Source organism: Meleagris gallopavo, chromosome 8, assembly GCF_000146605.3.
Source record: "Meleagris gallopavo isolate NT-WF06-2002-E0010 breed Aviagen turkey brand Nicholas breeding stock chromosome 8, Turkey_5.1, whole genome shotgun sequence".
Taxonomy (NCBI): Eukaryota; Metazoa; Chordata; class Aves; order Galliformes; family Phasianidae; genus Meleagris; species Meleagris gallopavo.
The window spans coordinates 34646847-34662840 of NC_015018.2; the positions used below are offsets into that span (position 1 = coordinate 34646847).

General features: G+C 43.2%; 1 protein-coding gene across 2 annotated transcripts in view; it reads left to right on the top strand.

The window, feature by feature from the left end:
- The first annotated feature begins 298 nt into the window (after positions 1-298).
- MGMT (O-6-methylguanine-DNA methyltransferase) overlaps positions 299-15994 on the top strand; it is a 35791-nt gene continuing 20095 nt past the window's right edge. Inside the window, exons 1-3 of one of the 2 annotated variants that reach the window (XM_010714954.3) lie at positions 5164-5403; positions 5483-5519; positions 5684-5841. In XM_010714954.3, the coding sequence (XP_010713256.1) occupies positions 5256-5403; positions 5483-5519; positions 5684-5841 (343 nt within the window). In that variant the 5' untranslated portion in view covers positions 5164-5255. Of the gene's footprint in view, positions 397-5163; positions 5404-5482; positions 5520-5683; positions 5842-15994 lie in introns of those variants that run through there. The other variant, XM_019617923.1, reaches the window with a different exon arrangement.

The window sequence follows — 15994 nt, forward strand, 5'->3', positions numbered from 1 at the left end:
GCTTGTGCAATTTGGGGGCTGCAGCATGGGAAGAATCCCTGGGAGTTCCCTTAATGGCCAAAGGAGCCCTTTTTCTCACTGGTCTTGAATCCTTTGGAGATTCGCTTGGTCCTGTCGGATGCTCCTGGGGTTGTTTTGTTTCTCTTGTGATCTTACATCTCCATCCAGAACTCTTCCCCAAGGTGATGACAGGAATCCTGCCGTAATTGGGCAGTATTTCCAAAAATGTTTTCCTCTCCAACCATGGACAGATTAACGGATTCATGGGATTACAGCTGAGAATTCCTTCTGTGAGGTCAGCTCTATGAGGTGCATGCTCAGGAGGTGCCAGCCTGCTTTGAGCCTCGATGACTGCTGGGGCAGCAGCCGAGGTCTGGTCCCTCTGGCCTCAAATAGGTTGGTCCAGCAGACCCGGGTCTCTCATGGTCTTACTGCTTGGGGAAGGTGTCCGTAATCTCCTTTCTTTTGTTGTAATTGTTCTGTGGGAATTTTGAGGAAAGAAAAAGGATTTGGTGACATTGCCATTCAAGATACGGATGTGGGTTGTTGGGTTGGGTTTGGTTGGTTTCTGGTTTGTTTTTTTTGTTTGTTTTTTTGCAGTTTTATTTCTTCCCTCTGTCCCCTCTTTTTATCAATGCATACCTAGCAGAGCTTTTTTCATTCTTATTGGGCATATCTTGGTAGTTTTTGGACCTTTGTAATGCAAAAGCCTCTAAGAAATCCTGTGACCAGCGCAGTGTAAGAATACACAGGTCCCACTGACAGTAATCCTTCCTATTTACCTCAACCTGCAGCTCCTCTTCAAACTGGGGATGCTGAGTGTTATGCTGCCTTATGTGTGCTCACAAATTTCTAGAGCCAAAACTCTCTTAATTAGGACCAATACATTTAGATTTTACTGTACCCGGATTTCTGTTACAAGAGATTGGGTAAAACCAGGCACTCCGTGCCTTTTTTCCATTTCTTATTTTCTGTTTATTTTAGGTCCTTATCCCTGCTGTTATCTGAGTGGGAGTGTTGTAGTTATAGTAATATAATAATGCAATTATCCTAGCCTGCGGGTCTGTGCCAGTGGCCCTTTGCCGAGTGCAGTCTATCTGCACAGGGAGCTGCAATTTCTGTGTTAGTTGGGGAGCTTTTTTATTTTGTATTTAAAATGAATTGAAATAAAGGGGGATCTTCATTAGCTCAGCATCTGTAGCACTTCATAGACTTCTTAGGCAAACCACTAGAGGGTGAGGTGGGCATCGATGGATAAAGCATTCAGGTGTAGGAGCCTACAGAGCTCACGTCGTCTGCTGTGTTCAACCCAGCAATTATATTGGAAATGTACATAATTTCTATTTATATAGATACACAAATAAATATATGCATATGTAGCAGGTGCTGATACAACACTGTCATATCATTTTCCTAGCTTTCCCTTCAGGAAACTGCCAGCAGAGCCATTATGACGTATTCTCTTTATTATAAATCACACAACTCGAAGTCCATCTTGTAATGTTTCAGTTACGTGTTACTAAGAGCTGACGAAGACAAAAAGGTGCTCAGAAGTAAAAGGAATAATTAGAATCCCAGCAGTGTAGGAGATGGCTGCCACTGAGGCTCTTCAGCATGAGACACGGTGTTGCTCTGGTTTTCCTGACAAGTAAGCTATTGAGAATGATACTGAAGCCAATTTGCTGATCAGTTTGGAAGCATGTTAGAAACTTCCAAGTCTTGGCAAATGGTTTGGAATGAGTCTGCTAAAGTGAAACAGGTGATGTTGCTGAGTTTCTCCCCTTTTGCTAAAGCTGTGTTTTCCTTTATTTCATCACATGCAAACTCATAAGCCATGGAAGGGAACGGCTGGGACAGGAACCTTGCAGGGCAGATCTGAGCTGCATGGAAACAACCAACTTTAAAAAAGCATTAATTACTCAGTGACCACTAAATACAGGACGAATGGGGACATTGTGAGACTCCAAGTAGCACCCAGCAGCAGCCAGTAATGATTACTGTGTGGAATGGAGAGGAAAGTGCTGAACAGAGGGGGAATGGTTTCCTATAACCTAATCTGCTTTCCTTTCCTTCTCATGAATGTTTTGAGACTGCTTTAGCCTTGCTTTTTGAAATGTACATGTGGTTTAGTCGGACCAAAGTGTGACTTTGAAGCCTCAGAAAAGGCTTTTAGAGGCAGCTGGTGTTTTAAGTTGAATTTTTAATGACAAGGTAGTTTGCAGAAGGAATACTGCCATGCAACTGCGGGAGGAGGATGGAGAGAAGGAGCAGGAGGGGCGGAGGGCCGGTAGGAGATGCCTTTGCATTAGTGATTTTCTGTCCTTTTCTTCGTTAATGTTGTCCAATTTCCAGGAATGGTTTTTAGCATTTCTAACCACACAAAATTAAGATGAAGTTTTTTTTACACTTCTGCCAGTGTGAATCTCTCAGCACATATGTTGGTGAATTGACTTCATATCCTACAGGAAAGGCAGTCAATGCATTCTTAGAAAGCACCAACTCTTCTTGCAAAGAATCATAGAATCATAGAATGACCTGGTTGCAAAAGACCACAGTGCTCATCCAGTTCCAACCCCCTGCTGTGTGCAGGTCGCCAACCAGCAGCCCAGGCTGCCCAGAGCCACATCCAGCCTGGCCTTGAATGCCTGCAGGGATGGGGCATCCACAGCCTCCTTGGGCAACCTGTTCCAGTGCCTCACCACCCTCTGGCTCAAAAACTTCCTCCTCATATCCAACCTAAACCTCCCCTGTCTCACTTTAAAGCCATTCCCCCTTGTCCTATCACTATCCACTCTCCTAAACAGGTGTAACCCCCCTTGTTTACAAACTCCTTTCAAATATTGGAAGGCCACAATGAGGTCTCCCCAGAGCCTTCTCTTCTCCAAGCCAAACAATCCCAGTTCCCTCAACCTTTCCTCATAGGAGAGGTGCTCCAGCCCTGGGATCATGTTAGTGGCTGTCCTCTGGACCTGCTCCAAGAGCTTCACATCCTTCCTGTGCTGGGGGCCCCAGGCCTTGATGCAATACTCCAGATGTGGTCTGACAAGAGCTTTGGCTATCATGACCATGGCAGAAAGCAGAGATCATAGATGTGGAAATGGCAAAGTGATAGCAGAATGGCCCCAAGAATGACCCAGGGGGTTCTGGCAGTGATGGGAGCACCCTGGGGGCTGATGGCTCCTGCTTGGAGCAGGGGATGGACAGACCCTGCAGGCTGTAGTGTGGCAGGCACATTGGGCAGAGCTCATGGGCTGCTGATGCGGAGCCATGAGGGGATGTATTCCTTTGGTTTTACAGCAGTATTATAGCCTAAATCATTTCCAGGCTCCCGAGTATGTGAAGCAAGATGATGTGAAAACCATAAGGTTACTGTAGTTCTGAGTGCTTTCTATGCTCTTCTGGATAAATGGAGCAGAAAAGTCTCCCAACTTCTCTTGGAGATTTCAAAGGCATTATTATATTCTGTAGTTATGATATTGTCGTAGCTCTAACAATCCACAGTAAAACTGAGCCCTATTCTGCGGGGTGTTGTGCGTGTGCAGAATCACTGATGATCCATGGTGCTGGGAGCTTGGCTTGAGGTCTGTGTCATACACATATTCATCTGGAAGTGTTTATGCACTGATTCTCCAAGCTGGATGTAACTCTGGGCAGCCTGGTCTGATGGTTGGTGACCCTGCACATAGCAGAGGGGTTGGGACTAGATGATTATTGTGGTCCTTTTCAATCCTGGCCATTCTATGATTCTATGATTCTATGATTCTGTCATTCTCACACTTTTTTTTTTCTAACTTTTTTTTTAGTAAAAAGATTATTAAATAGCAAAGAAACATAAAATAGAGATTGGTTTCATAAAGCAAATTGATAATAGTTTCTCCCTTTCCCCTCTTCCTCCTCCAAAAAAAAAATCTCAAGCTCTGAGTAGTTTGGTAAATAAAAGGAAAGAGATAGAGGACTGCACTTAATTTCTAGCAAGCTGGATCCAAGGCTGGTTCTTCTTTTCCCTTTTTCTTCCACTCCAAGCCATCAACTCATCATATTCTGCTGCTGGAGAATTTTAATTGTCCGCTTCTCTGTCCCCCTTCTTCTCTGCCACTTTCTAATCAGTAATTATGTGGCCTTCAGTGGTTAACAATTAATCAGAAAATGAATTGGGGCTGGGGGAAATTGCAGGGCTGTTTGATCACGCACCAGACGAGTGAGAGTTCTGCTTCTGAGAGTAACCCCGGGACAGCTCCTGCCTGCACATCATTTGTCCTATCCGGAGGCAGGGCTGGGTGGCTGCCTGATTACACAGCTGTCCTGGTGTGTTCGGCTCCGTCAGCATTTGTGGATCAAGCATTTGAAGGTGTTGGGTCTTTTTGTAGAGGTGCCTTGTGGCAAAAGCCAGCCTGATGTCTTTTATACCATTACTGGTACACGATGCCGTTCATTTTCTCAGGCTTTCTGCTAGGAGGTAACTGACAAAATATTTCCTCTCCATTGCAGCGCATCTCAAGCATAGAAATGAACCAATTTTACTTTTTCCCCGCAACTCTATGTCAGAATTGCTGTGGTTTTCTTCTGCTGTCCCTCATGTATTTTGGTATTTCTACAGTTTCCTCTTCTTTCTACCCCTTTGTAACACATCCAACCAACTGCAACAGACTCTTCTGTTGTGTTTCACCAGCGCACAGCTGAGAACTTGTTCTGGGCTCCGGATGCATTTCCAGCTGGGGGGAAAAGAAAAGTTGCAGTATCAGGATGCGTCAGGATGGTGTAGCTGAGGTTTGTCAGATTCAGGTACGAGGTTGCTGGCAGGGCTTGCTGGTCTGGCAGCTGCTCTTGATGTTGTCTCCATATTCCTCTCCAGGTGGTTTCATGCTACTGGGCTGTTTGGTTACAGATGTGCTGAAAGCAGTCTCTGTGGTTCCGAGTGGTCTCGTGGAGCAACAGGAGAGCACCGTGATCTCCTCCCTGCCACTGCTGTGCCTAACCCAGAGCTTACAGCTCAAGGAGCAGGGCTGAATATTTGCAGATGTGGTGTTCATGTTCTCAGTGCTCTCATACAGGCATCGCACTTCTGTAGGAAAAAGAAGAAAAAAGCAGCTAGAGAAAAAGGACACTTTCATTTGCGGGAGCTTTCTGTTTGTTTGCTTTGCTCTTCAGCATCCTGAAAGCATGAGCTGCCATTGAAAATCAAATGAGTTCTCAATTGCTTCCTTCCAATTCAATAAGAGGAGGAAAGCAGAAACCTGCCAACGTCGCTGGAAGGAATGGCGGAAGAGGAAAGCGCTGGCTCTGCAGAAAGCTGCTTCCTCCTCTTCCTTCCCCGGGAGGGCTCTGGGGGCTGTGCTGTGCCTGTGGGTGCCTGGAGGATCCTCTCTCCATCCCCACAGAGACCCAGGATGTGTCCTCCATCAGGTCGGGGTGGTTTCCTTCCATTGCTCCCTGAGGTTTCCCACTTAAGAGTGGTCTTCCATCCTTTACTTTTTTCTTACAGGTCTGAACAACCTCATGTCACGATGGCATGTCAAGAGGTGACGTAGATGAAGTTGTGTTACTGCTCTTAGGACTCTCCTTGCTTTCATCAGAGGAAAAGAAAGCTTTGGAGTCTGTGCCTGGGAATTGAATGTTTTTGAGATCATAAAGAGTACGAATGTTTGCTTTCGTCATTGACAGCCTGACATCTCTGTGCCTGCAGGACGGAGGCTCCGATGCGCTGTGAGCTGTGTGGCACTGTGACCTCCATGCCAGAGCCGCTGCAGCAGTGCACAGCCTGGCTGAGCGCCTACTTCTGTGAGCCCAGCAGGACACAGCAGCTGCCCCTGCCACCCTTTCACCACCCCATGCTGCAGCGAGGTCAGTGCCCGGTTCGTGGTAGCCGTAGGATCACAGAGGGTTGGATTGGGAGCACGCACACAGCCCACAGATGCAGGCTGACTGCCTCCAGCAATGCATCCATGGGCATGGGCACCTCCAGGGATGGGACACCCACAGCTCTGTGCACCTGTGTTATCCATTTCAGAAGCGCTGTTACAGAGTAGTTAGGATGCTGTATTTAGAGGGAAACATGATCTGAGAAAAAGTCCTCCTTACCATTTCCCATTCACTGGTGTGTTTTCCTGAAAGCCTCATAACAAGTCAATCACATGAAATGAGATAGGCTACAGGACTAAATGCATCAAAACAAAAGTAGAAAAAAAGCAAAAAACGAGGAAAACGAAAGTCTGCTTTTTGCAATGGCTTGTTGATCCATGAATGGAATCATTTCCCAGTGATTTCAATGCTCATTTTCTAACATCTATTCTTTAATTGAACTGATTTCATAATAACACAGCACCAAAAAGGGGCTCATATCTCCTGTGCTACCAAAGGTAAGATAGCTGTTTTTTACATGAACCCCAAGTTATACCTACTCTTCTTTTGTGTGGTTCTGTGTGAAATCACTTTGTACATATGGGTGCATAGGTTTGTACTTGAAATTGTAGTAGAAATATGTCAGTAAAAAGATTGCCAATTTTACGTGTGGAAAGGAGCAGCTGTTCTTACAGGCACAGATTTGCAAAACTCAGCTGTGTCTGCTGCTAATTGCTGGTTTTATTCAAATTCTTATAAATAATAGGTTGCTTCTTGCTGCTGTACTTTCTCATTCTTAAATATCTGATGGCAGCTGCAAGGAGCAGAACAAAACTGAAATGCAATTGTTCTGTTGTTGTGCAGACCATCAGACTTGTTTTCTAAGGGTGGGAGTCATAAATTGTATGAAATCTGCAGAGTACCTTTATTTTAATGGTGAACTTCTGTACGAATTATTTCACATTAAGAAAATCACTCAATGCAACATCTTTTGGACTCGAATTACGAGGTATGGGCTGAGTGCCTTTAATGTCTTTAGTATTGTACTGTCTCCTGTGAGTATTTATAATGTTTGGATCTTCTTGCTTTTTCTTACTTTCATGTAATAGATGAAAATGATATAGGAAGGAATATGGCAATACATGTCAAAAATTGTAGAAGCTGTTTTTAAAGGTAGTTAGGAGAAACATGGGGTAAAAGCTGCATCATCCTGGTTTAAATTGCACATTTCAATTTGTCTGCAAGTGAGAGTTGCAGTACTGCTAAGTTAAGGATGTGGTATTTATTTACTTTTTCACATTTACATTTGAAAGTGCCTATTCATTTCTCCAGGCACTTAAAAATGCAGAATAAACATAAGCGTGAGTGTGAGGACCCGCCACCAGGAAGGAAGGCTTCTCTCCTCATGCATCTCTGCCCATCCACAGCTCTCATACCAGCCATCACAACCTGTGGCTGCAGCCTCCTGCAGTGCTGTGCCGTGACCCTGGGTGACACGAGTTCCATCAGCAGTGCCTCTGTGATAAGGACTGATGCTTGGCTATTTTCTTTCTTCATAGTCGGCGCTCTAGTCAAACGTTACTGTTTTTTTTGTGGCAGTGTCATCTGAGGACAGTAGGAGTTTTGCTCTTCTTACAACTGAGCATGTTTACAAGAGGACTCTTAAAAATATGAAGTGCTTTCAGGATGAAGCACTTTGCAATAAGTGGTCGCTTTCCTGCAGTTACTTTTGTGCTGAGTGTTAAGGCACAGTTCCTTGCGTAGATAAATACGTTAACAATTAACTTAGTGGTAGCAGAAGAGAGATTGGTGAATTCAGAAAGTCCAGGGGCGCTCCTGCAGGTGGTTGTTGGCCAAAGCAATGATCCCACTGTGTGCTTTTCTTCCTGTGAGCCCCTTCCCATGGTCATTGTGCTGCAGACTTAGGGCAGTGTGGTCGTCATGCTGCCGTAACTCAGCTAGCATGCACATATGCGTTACTGCTGCCCCAGCAGCCCGAATTCTGACATGGCTCCAGATGCTCATCTCGTGTCCTCACTTTTCCAAATCGCCTTCAACTCTTTAAAAAGGGGAAAGGTGCGTAAGAGCACTCCAAACACAGGATGAAACATTTCTCCTTGTAACCCATCAGTGCTAAGTTTGACTCTGAAGCACCAGTACTGCAGCACAGCCTGGGAGCGGAGGGCTGCCTCCTCCACACGTGCAGAAGCTGTTGGTGTACCAGCTGGCTGCTCCCAGCAAATGCAGCTGGTTCTTATACCATTGGCAATGTGGGTTTTTTGTGTGTTTTTGTTGTTGTTGTTGTTGTTTTGTTTTTTTTGTTTTTAATTAATCTAATTGAAAACTGGAATTTCCAATGCTTGGTCTGGTAATCAATGTCGAATTTCAGCAACCTAGGAAAAAGGAAGTATTTCCCACTTCTCTGCATAGTGACTTCAAGGTGTTACACCTCGGGCAAATCTCTGCACGTTTATCATGGAGAGTGATTAATTGTTCTTAATGTACCATGGTCATTAGTTCCCGCTGTGTATGATGAAGAACAATAGACCTTGTTACTGTTTTGAAGCCTACGCATGAGTTGTTTGATTTGTGAGTTCGTGAAATGGTAAAGGAAATGCTAAATTGGCCAATCATGAATTTCCTGGCTTTTCCTTATTTGTGCCTTGCAAACCTGCTGCTCGAGACCACGGCGAGCATCGCAGCACTGGGTACTGCAGCAGGGAGCAGCACCGTGTTTGCAGACCAGATGGCTTATTAGAGCAACAAGAGCAGAGGAAATTGGACACACACAAGAGTTTTCCTTTGCCCTGTGACAAGCAGCAGCCCTGGGGCTCTGCTCTTTGCATGCCACGCCGTGCCCAGCTGCCCTCACTGCTGGACGAGCTCCTCTCGCTTTGCAGAGCTGTGGTTCTGTCCCTCTGTTGCAGGTATGAGGTAGAGGCATTTTCTGGCTGTCCAGCTTGTGCACCTGCTTTCACATAAGCTGCGTGTTTCCATGTCCATGCAAGGGAGGAGGACTTTGGCCCTCTTCCTACAACTGAGGGCAGAGAAAGCAGTGCAGAAAGCCAGAGCAGGAGCAATTTGAGGGTGGAGGCCAGGGAGGTGAGTTTTGCAAGCCAGCTTAGCAGCTGAAATTTCCCGTGTATAATGCATGTTATTCATCCAAGAAGGGATACTGATGAAACACCTCATACATAATGGGAGCAGAGTCTTCAAAGACAGCGGCGGTGCCTCCATTCCCCCTTCAAGATGACTTCGCGCCGTGCCCAGGCCTGTAATCAATAATTACCCTGTGATTTCCTGGGAGCCTCCTCGCTCAGAGAGGAGAACCACAGCACGGCAGACAGCGAGGCTGGCGCAGGCACCGCTACGGGCGGCAAAGCACACTGCGAAATGCTGCCTCCCAGCTGAAGGAACGGCGTGCTGTCCGAGCTTTGGGGCACCCCTGTAGGATGGGACTTTGTCCTCCAGCTGATAGGAGAGAATCACGCTGCCATGGCTGGTCTTCTGTGCTATGGGGGGGATCTCTCCCTTCAGAAAGAACCCAGGCAGAAAACCCTGCCATTGACAGCATCTCGCTGCTCCTTCACCTTGCTGCCACTTCTTTGTTTCTCTGCTTTTGCACATCATAAACTATTAGGGAAAAAAAATGCACCGAATTAAGATAAAAAAATAAGGTAAAAAAGCAAATATTCTGATTTTTGTCTGTAACTTAGCCAAGATCTAAGTGCTTTCTTCCTTTCTGTGGTTGAAATGCTCAAATGAGAAGCAAGTTTTCTGATGACAGTGGGGCTGTTGCTTTGATTGACTCCTGAGACATCAGATCCAACATGTCCTGGGTGCTTACGTTAAAAAGTATTTTTTAAAAGCTGCATTTTTACCCTAAATACTGCGTGCAGTATATCCTATTACTGTGTGCAGTGTATCCTAAGAGTAAATTTCTCTCTCTCACGCAATTTTGCCAAGTAGTTTTTCAGTACGTAAAAATTACTAAAATAAGAAAGAACATCTACAGTATTGAGACCAATACAGGTCTCTCTTCCCTTGTTTTATGTTGAAACCAATAAATAACTGTAACAATCATTGACCTCATTGGACTCAATAATCTTCAAGGTCATTTCCAACCTGAGCAATTCTATGATTCTAAAAGATTTCAAACATTGGGTGCCAGTTTGTGGGCAATGGAGTAGCAGTTCAGACAAGAAAAGAAACAGCTGGTTAAAAAGTAGTTCTTTAAGTCATGAAAGTGAGAAAACTCCTTTTTAAGAACCTCAGAAGTAGAGGATTTAGGGCTGAGGCTTCCAAGGCTCAAAGAGGAAAAGCCATGGCAAAAAAAAAAGAAAAAAACCTGATCAGGAGAGCAGGAGGAAGATGTTCAGGGATGTCAGACACCGGGGCAGTCTGACAGATATCCACTGTCCATCCTGAGGTCACTGCTGGTGGCTGTGAGCATTTTGTGTAATGGAAAAAATATGTAATGTCATGTTTTGGTGATTTGCAGCCTTGAGGAGAACATGAGACAATGGGAATTAAGGGTGAGAACAGGTGAGAAATGGAAAGGATGCATTTAACCTATGATTGATTTTTATTAAGCTGAAAGTAACTTAGATCCATAGTAGAAGGAAGCGTAGGCATTTTAAGTGCATCATCAACTTCGGAGTTTTCTTCTGACTCTTAGAATTACATTTGCCCAGTGATAGCAATACAGTAAATACTAAAGTGAATGAAATTTTCACAATTTTGCTGTCTTTAATAATTTGTGATTTTTAACATGATGGCCTGTGGATATGAGATGCATCTATGGAGACATAAGGCTCTGCAGAGCTTTATGTAATTTTAATTTTCCTCAATCCTGTGTACGTCTTGTAACTTCATTTGCCCTTTTAAACTAAATTGCACTTAGTTTTAAATGACTTTTCTAACATCATCCAATTTACATTAATCCTTACGCAGCATCTGAAAATGCTCAGGCTGGGCTGGAGCTTGCGGGGCTGATGGGCAGCTGAAGAATATGGAGCAAATAATTACCTCTACCTCTTATCAAACAGTTGAGTTATCAAATTCACTCTTCTTCCCAGTTACTAGATGTATGTTGATTTGCTGTGTGGTAATAGAGGAGAGAATAGGAGAGACAGTATGTCTTCATGATGTTTTGGTTTTTTTTTTCCACTTTTGTTTTCAATTCCTGGATAAGGTTTTGTAGGAGGGAATTTTATAAACCATTTTTGCTATGGGCAAGCCAATGTAATGGTATAACTCAGCCAAAATGCTGCTTTTCTTTTAAAATTGAATGGGAGCCTCTTTGCGGTCAAAACTGCAAACTTATGGCATTTCCCAAATGCACAAGAGAGAAAAAATTATTCATAGGATACAGTGCACACAGTTGTGCTGAGACCCATAGGTCTTCCCTGCAGCCTGCCCTGGTGAAAGCCACATCCATGGGATGCTTCTTTGTAAAGTCAGTGTGTTCAAAGTCACATATTTCCTCCCTCCATCAAATACAAGGTGCACATATTGAATATTTTGGCTATACCGATCAACTTTTGCCATGACTGCTTGTATATGAGGTGTAGATAAAAAGGTGGGAGCTGAAGGAGGAGAAAAACAGTAATGTGAAAAAGGACTTCCTCTACCTGGAGTCATGTCATCATCACCTTTACCTGCACCTGTAGGCTTCAGCATCCTGCTCACACTGCAGCCCAACGAAGAGTAAGTTTTGTTGAATTCCTTCTTCCTTGGAGTTGTTTGCATACTTGACGTGCTTGCAGGCCCATGTAACCTCTGTACCCTATTTAAGATACATACACAAGAGAAAAGAAAATAGTTTTGTTAAAATATCCCCCCCTATCTTGCCTGATGAGCTTTCAGCCAAGTTTTACATATCAATGGGAAATAACATCAATATGTGCTCAGCCAGTTTGCTATGTCAGTGGTAACATGTTTAATGTGACAGCTGCTGTCACAATCACCTTGTTTTCTAAAGGCTATTCTTAACATTTTTTAGAAAGCAAAAATACAGTGATGTTTATAGCACCCTCTATGCTAGGGCACATAGGGCACATAGAAGGGTTTATTTGAGAGGAAGCCATTTTCTACTATAGCTATTTCCTGCTTGACCTGAGAGTGCCACTTTCTGACCAGTTCCATGATCTTTTGCTGCATCTTCTTTGGAGCCTGTGAATCTGAGATCTGACCAATATATCCTAGGGAAAAGAGACTTGTTCAACTGCAAAAATGCACTTTTCACTAGAAATTTGCATCCCACACTCTTCTCAGAATAAAATATGCAAGAACCAACATAAATGGCATACTCTTTTTTTTTTTCTTTTTTTTCCCCATGAATTGAGTCTTTGATGTTCGAGAGGAGCCAGTATTAAAGGACATCCCTAGAAGGCTGTAGAAATTGTTCCTATTTTTGACAAATGTAAAATAGTACAAATCTAGCTGAATGTGATGGTGTCATTAGTTTGTGAATCGCATCCTTGAAAATAACTGTGGAGGAGCCAAATCGGTTTAAAAGAAGATAACAAAATGGTTTAAGCTACTTAGGTTGAATGCCAATTATATTTTAATATTCAACTGAGCATATTTTACTAAGAAAAAAGGCAGCGTCGACGCATGCATAACTCATTGGCAGCGTCGACCAGCTGTGCCACTCTTCTCTTCGAATCACTTTGTGCATTTTAGTAGCATGGTAATTTAGTAGAGAACTACCTGAGTGATGGCATTTTCAATGAGCAGGTAATCTACAGAGAATTTTTATATGGTTATGAGTTCTGCGCTTCAGCCTGGCAACACAAAAATACATCAAGACCAATTACGGTATCAACTTTCAGCGTGATACCCTTGCCACGCAAGTGCATGTATTTCTGCCCCAGGCATTTCAAATTGCATCTAATTTGAAATCTTTGGGGTTTTAATTAAATTTCAGAATATATGGAATTCTTCATTAGTACCTGCTCTGAATAGCAGATTATACTTCTCTCAGTCTCTCGTTAAAGAAGTAGGCTGTGGTAAATAGCGTGTTCAAGAACTGATCATTTGTGGTGCCTGGATATTGGGAACAGAAATAGTGAAATGCAAAATAATATCAAAAAGATTATTAGTCCAGTGAGGGACTCTTGATTTGTATTTTAATGGAATTTTACATTTCTCTTAATGATTTGCAAATTGTCCTCTGATTATAAGATGCATTAAGCTTTTCATTTTAATGGAGAGACACAGCCATTAGCAGAATTTTTTTTTCTGTCTTCTTTTTAGAGTGCTTCCCTGCAGCAGATAAATATTGAAACCATTAACACCTTTTGATGTACTTTATAGTGCTGCAGCTTGGACCAATACGTGAATGAATGTGGCCTTTTATATTTTAGCACTTTGCTTGGAGCTCATGATTGTCTTTGCGTGGGTGAACAATGACTGAAGCTATACTTTCTGAGGCAAGCGATAAAATAATGTGTGTTTCCCTGTAATTAATGTTCCAAATGTTTTGGTGAATATCATTCATATTTAATGCAGAAGGCAAAAGTAAAGCCAACAAAAGTCGAGATCTGAAATTCAGATTGAGAGTGCTCTGACCTTAACTCTGACCATTCTTTAAGGGAGGAGGATCGCAGTGTCTCTCCTAGCAGGATTTCGTATGGATTTACAATTTCTCAATGGTGAAGTAACAAACATATTCTTTGTTGCTGACACAGGAACGTACCCTCTTCATTTGTCAATCTGAAAGTCAAATTTCCTGCTTGCTTTCAGCTTAACATGAGCCCTTAATGTTATATAAACACGTTTGTGTCTGTGCTGATTTCATTGGGTTTGTCAGAAAGGCATGGAATTAGGGAAGAGCCTCCTTTGTGGCAGGCTGTGAGACGTATGTAGTATTTTTATGATACTGCAGATTTACGTAAAATAATTGCTGTGCTCATCAGGAAAATATGGACTTGTTAAACTTACCAAATTATTAAAATCCCTGCAATATTCATCAGGTACTCCAGAAAAGCAAATCTTTCTTTAAGAGGCAGTGGGCAGCTACACTCATTTCCCCACCCCGCATGTCTCGTGCTCCCCATGTAAGCCAGGAGGTCTCTGAGCCCTGGAGAGGTGTTTCCTTTTGGCCCGTTAGCTCTTTCTGCGAGGGCTTCCGCCAAAAAAGGTGGTTACTTTAGGGCTGCTTATTAATTTAGCAGAGTCTAGTCTCTGAAAAACCATCAGGGGTCACTGATAGGACTTCTCCCGTGCTTGCTTCCAGGATGTCTGTTTAAATAATTTGAATCTCGGGAATTCAAATTGCAGTTCATTTAGCAGTGCACTGTGTGCGATGGCAGTGTTATCAGTCAAGAGGCTAAGTAACTTCATGAAATTGCACTTTATGTCTTCACAGTTGTTTTGCTGACTGCTTAAATGCGTACTCCTTAGCAAAAAGAAAAAAAAGTGCTGTAACTTTGAGTTTGAAGCCAGAAAATTCTAAGAATTAATTGCTGCTGCTTTCGTATGTGCCTTGAAAAGATGCTGCATCATTTGTGAATTAGTGTTTGCAAAGTGCTACGTAAGTGTTTAGCCTCATGCATTAGATATTTATAATTCAATAATAATTTAATACAAAGTGAAAAAGAAAAGCAGTACTTTGATTCTGACTTAATTTGTATGTAGTAAGCAAATAGTTTCATTTTATTACAGTTAAGCGATTTAATGAATATTATTTTTAACTTGCCCATTTACAAAGGAAACTTAAGGAAATCTAAAGAAATTGCTGTTCATGGTTTACGCAGACAACTGAAGATCTTATGATTTACTTTGTTCACATAATGGAGCACATTTGCATTACATCTTTCAAAATTAAAATACATTAATTTTCTAGGGCAGGTTATCTTTGGTAACAGGATCTTCACAAAGCAACTGAGGGTGCAGATTTCTTGATCCAGAGTCATGTGGGAGTTGGTATTTAGGGCCACGCTGAAAAACGAAACTGTGAAAACACCTCATCAATGGAATTCTAAGTGGAATTACAGAGAAAAAAGCAATTACGCTTGGAACAGCAAAAACTGCAGGAGAGATGATGATGCCTCGTGGCCCGCCTGCATGGGACACACACTGGCCTGAAGGGGACCACCACTGCATGTGGTTTGATGTGTTGCCCTGCTGGAAGTGCTGTTAGTTGGTGGTTACAAAGAGTTTTGTGATGGCTTCCTTCCAAAGTCTCGTGGCCAGGGGTTTTCCTGTTCCTGGTGTGGATGTGGAGCTCTCGTGTCCATATGCTTCATGGGGTGGCCGTGTGAGGCCTCCTGGGGCACTGCAGCAGCGCTGAGGGGAAAATATCACTGTTTTTAAGGCAACGTAAGAAATTCCCATTTGTAGAATCAGTTTTGCACCAGATTTTATCAACCTTCACTGATTTATTCCCACTTACATCACAGGATCGCATTGAGGCCCTGAGATGATAAAAAGGAAAATCGCACGGGGCACATGTGTGAAGCTGAGAGCCCCCAGTTTCACTGCTTTGTGGTGGTCCTGAGCCTTTGTGTGTGTCTCTGTGTGTGTGTGTGTGTGTGTGTGTGTGTATGTGTTTGTCTGTGTGTCTGTGTGCAGGGAGGGCTGGCACGGTGGGAGCCCTTGCTGAGGTTTGCCATTGGATGCCCCTGCTTCTTGCTGGGTGCCCTCAGAGCTGCCCTGCTCTACCCCAGCTCCACCACAGCAGCAAATCACCCACGAGCAGGAAAGCCGTGAATTTACATTGCCACAGCTTCAAAATTTGCCACTATCCTTTGCTTTTTTTGCATTTCAGGACCTTGAACCAAAGTTCAGGATGACTTGAAATATCGACGTTAGTCAGCTGAATTTATGGCATCAATTGGAAGCCATGCTTTATCAACATGTGTGAGTGTGGTTGAATTCACATTTTATTTTGAGTTTGCTAATATCAAAGTGACAGTTCCAGCATACCGTAAATCTTCAGAAGTTTTTGCAGAACCTCCCTGCCTGTTGGAGTTTAACTGCATCCAGATGGTCCTACCTGCCCTTCCTCAGTCCCTCTGTAATTAGGAAACAGCATCTTTTGTGATTTATTTAGGGGCTACAGATAGGTTTGTATGTTGTGTTAACAGGACAAGTCAGAAGGGCTGAATTACATCAGCATGAAGCTGCATTTCTGTTGTGTTCCAATGAT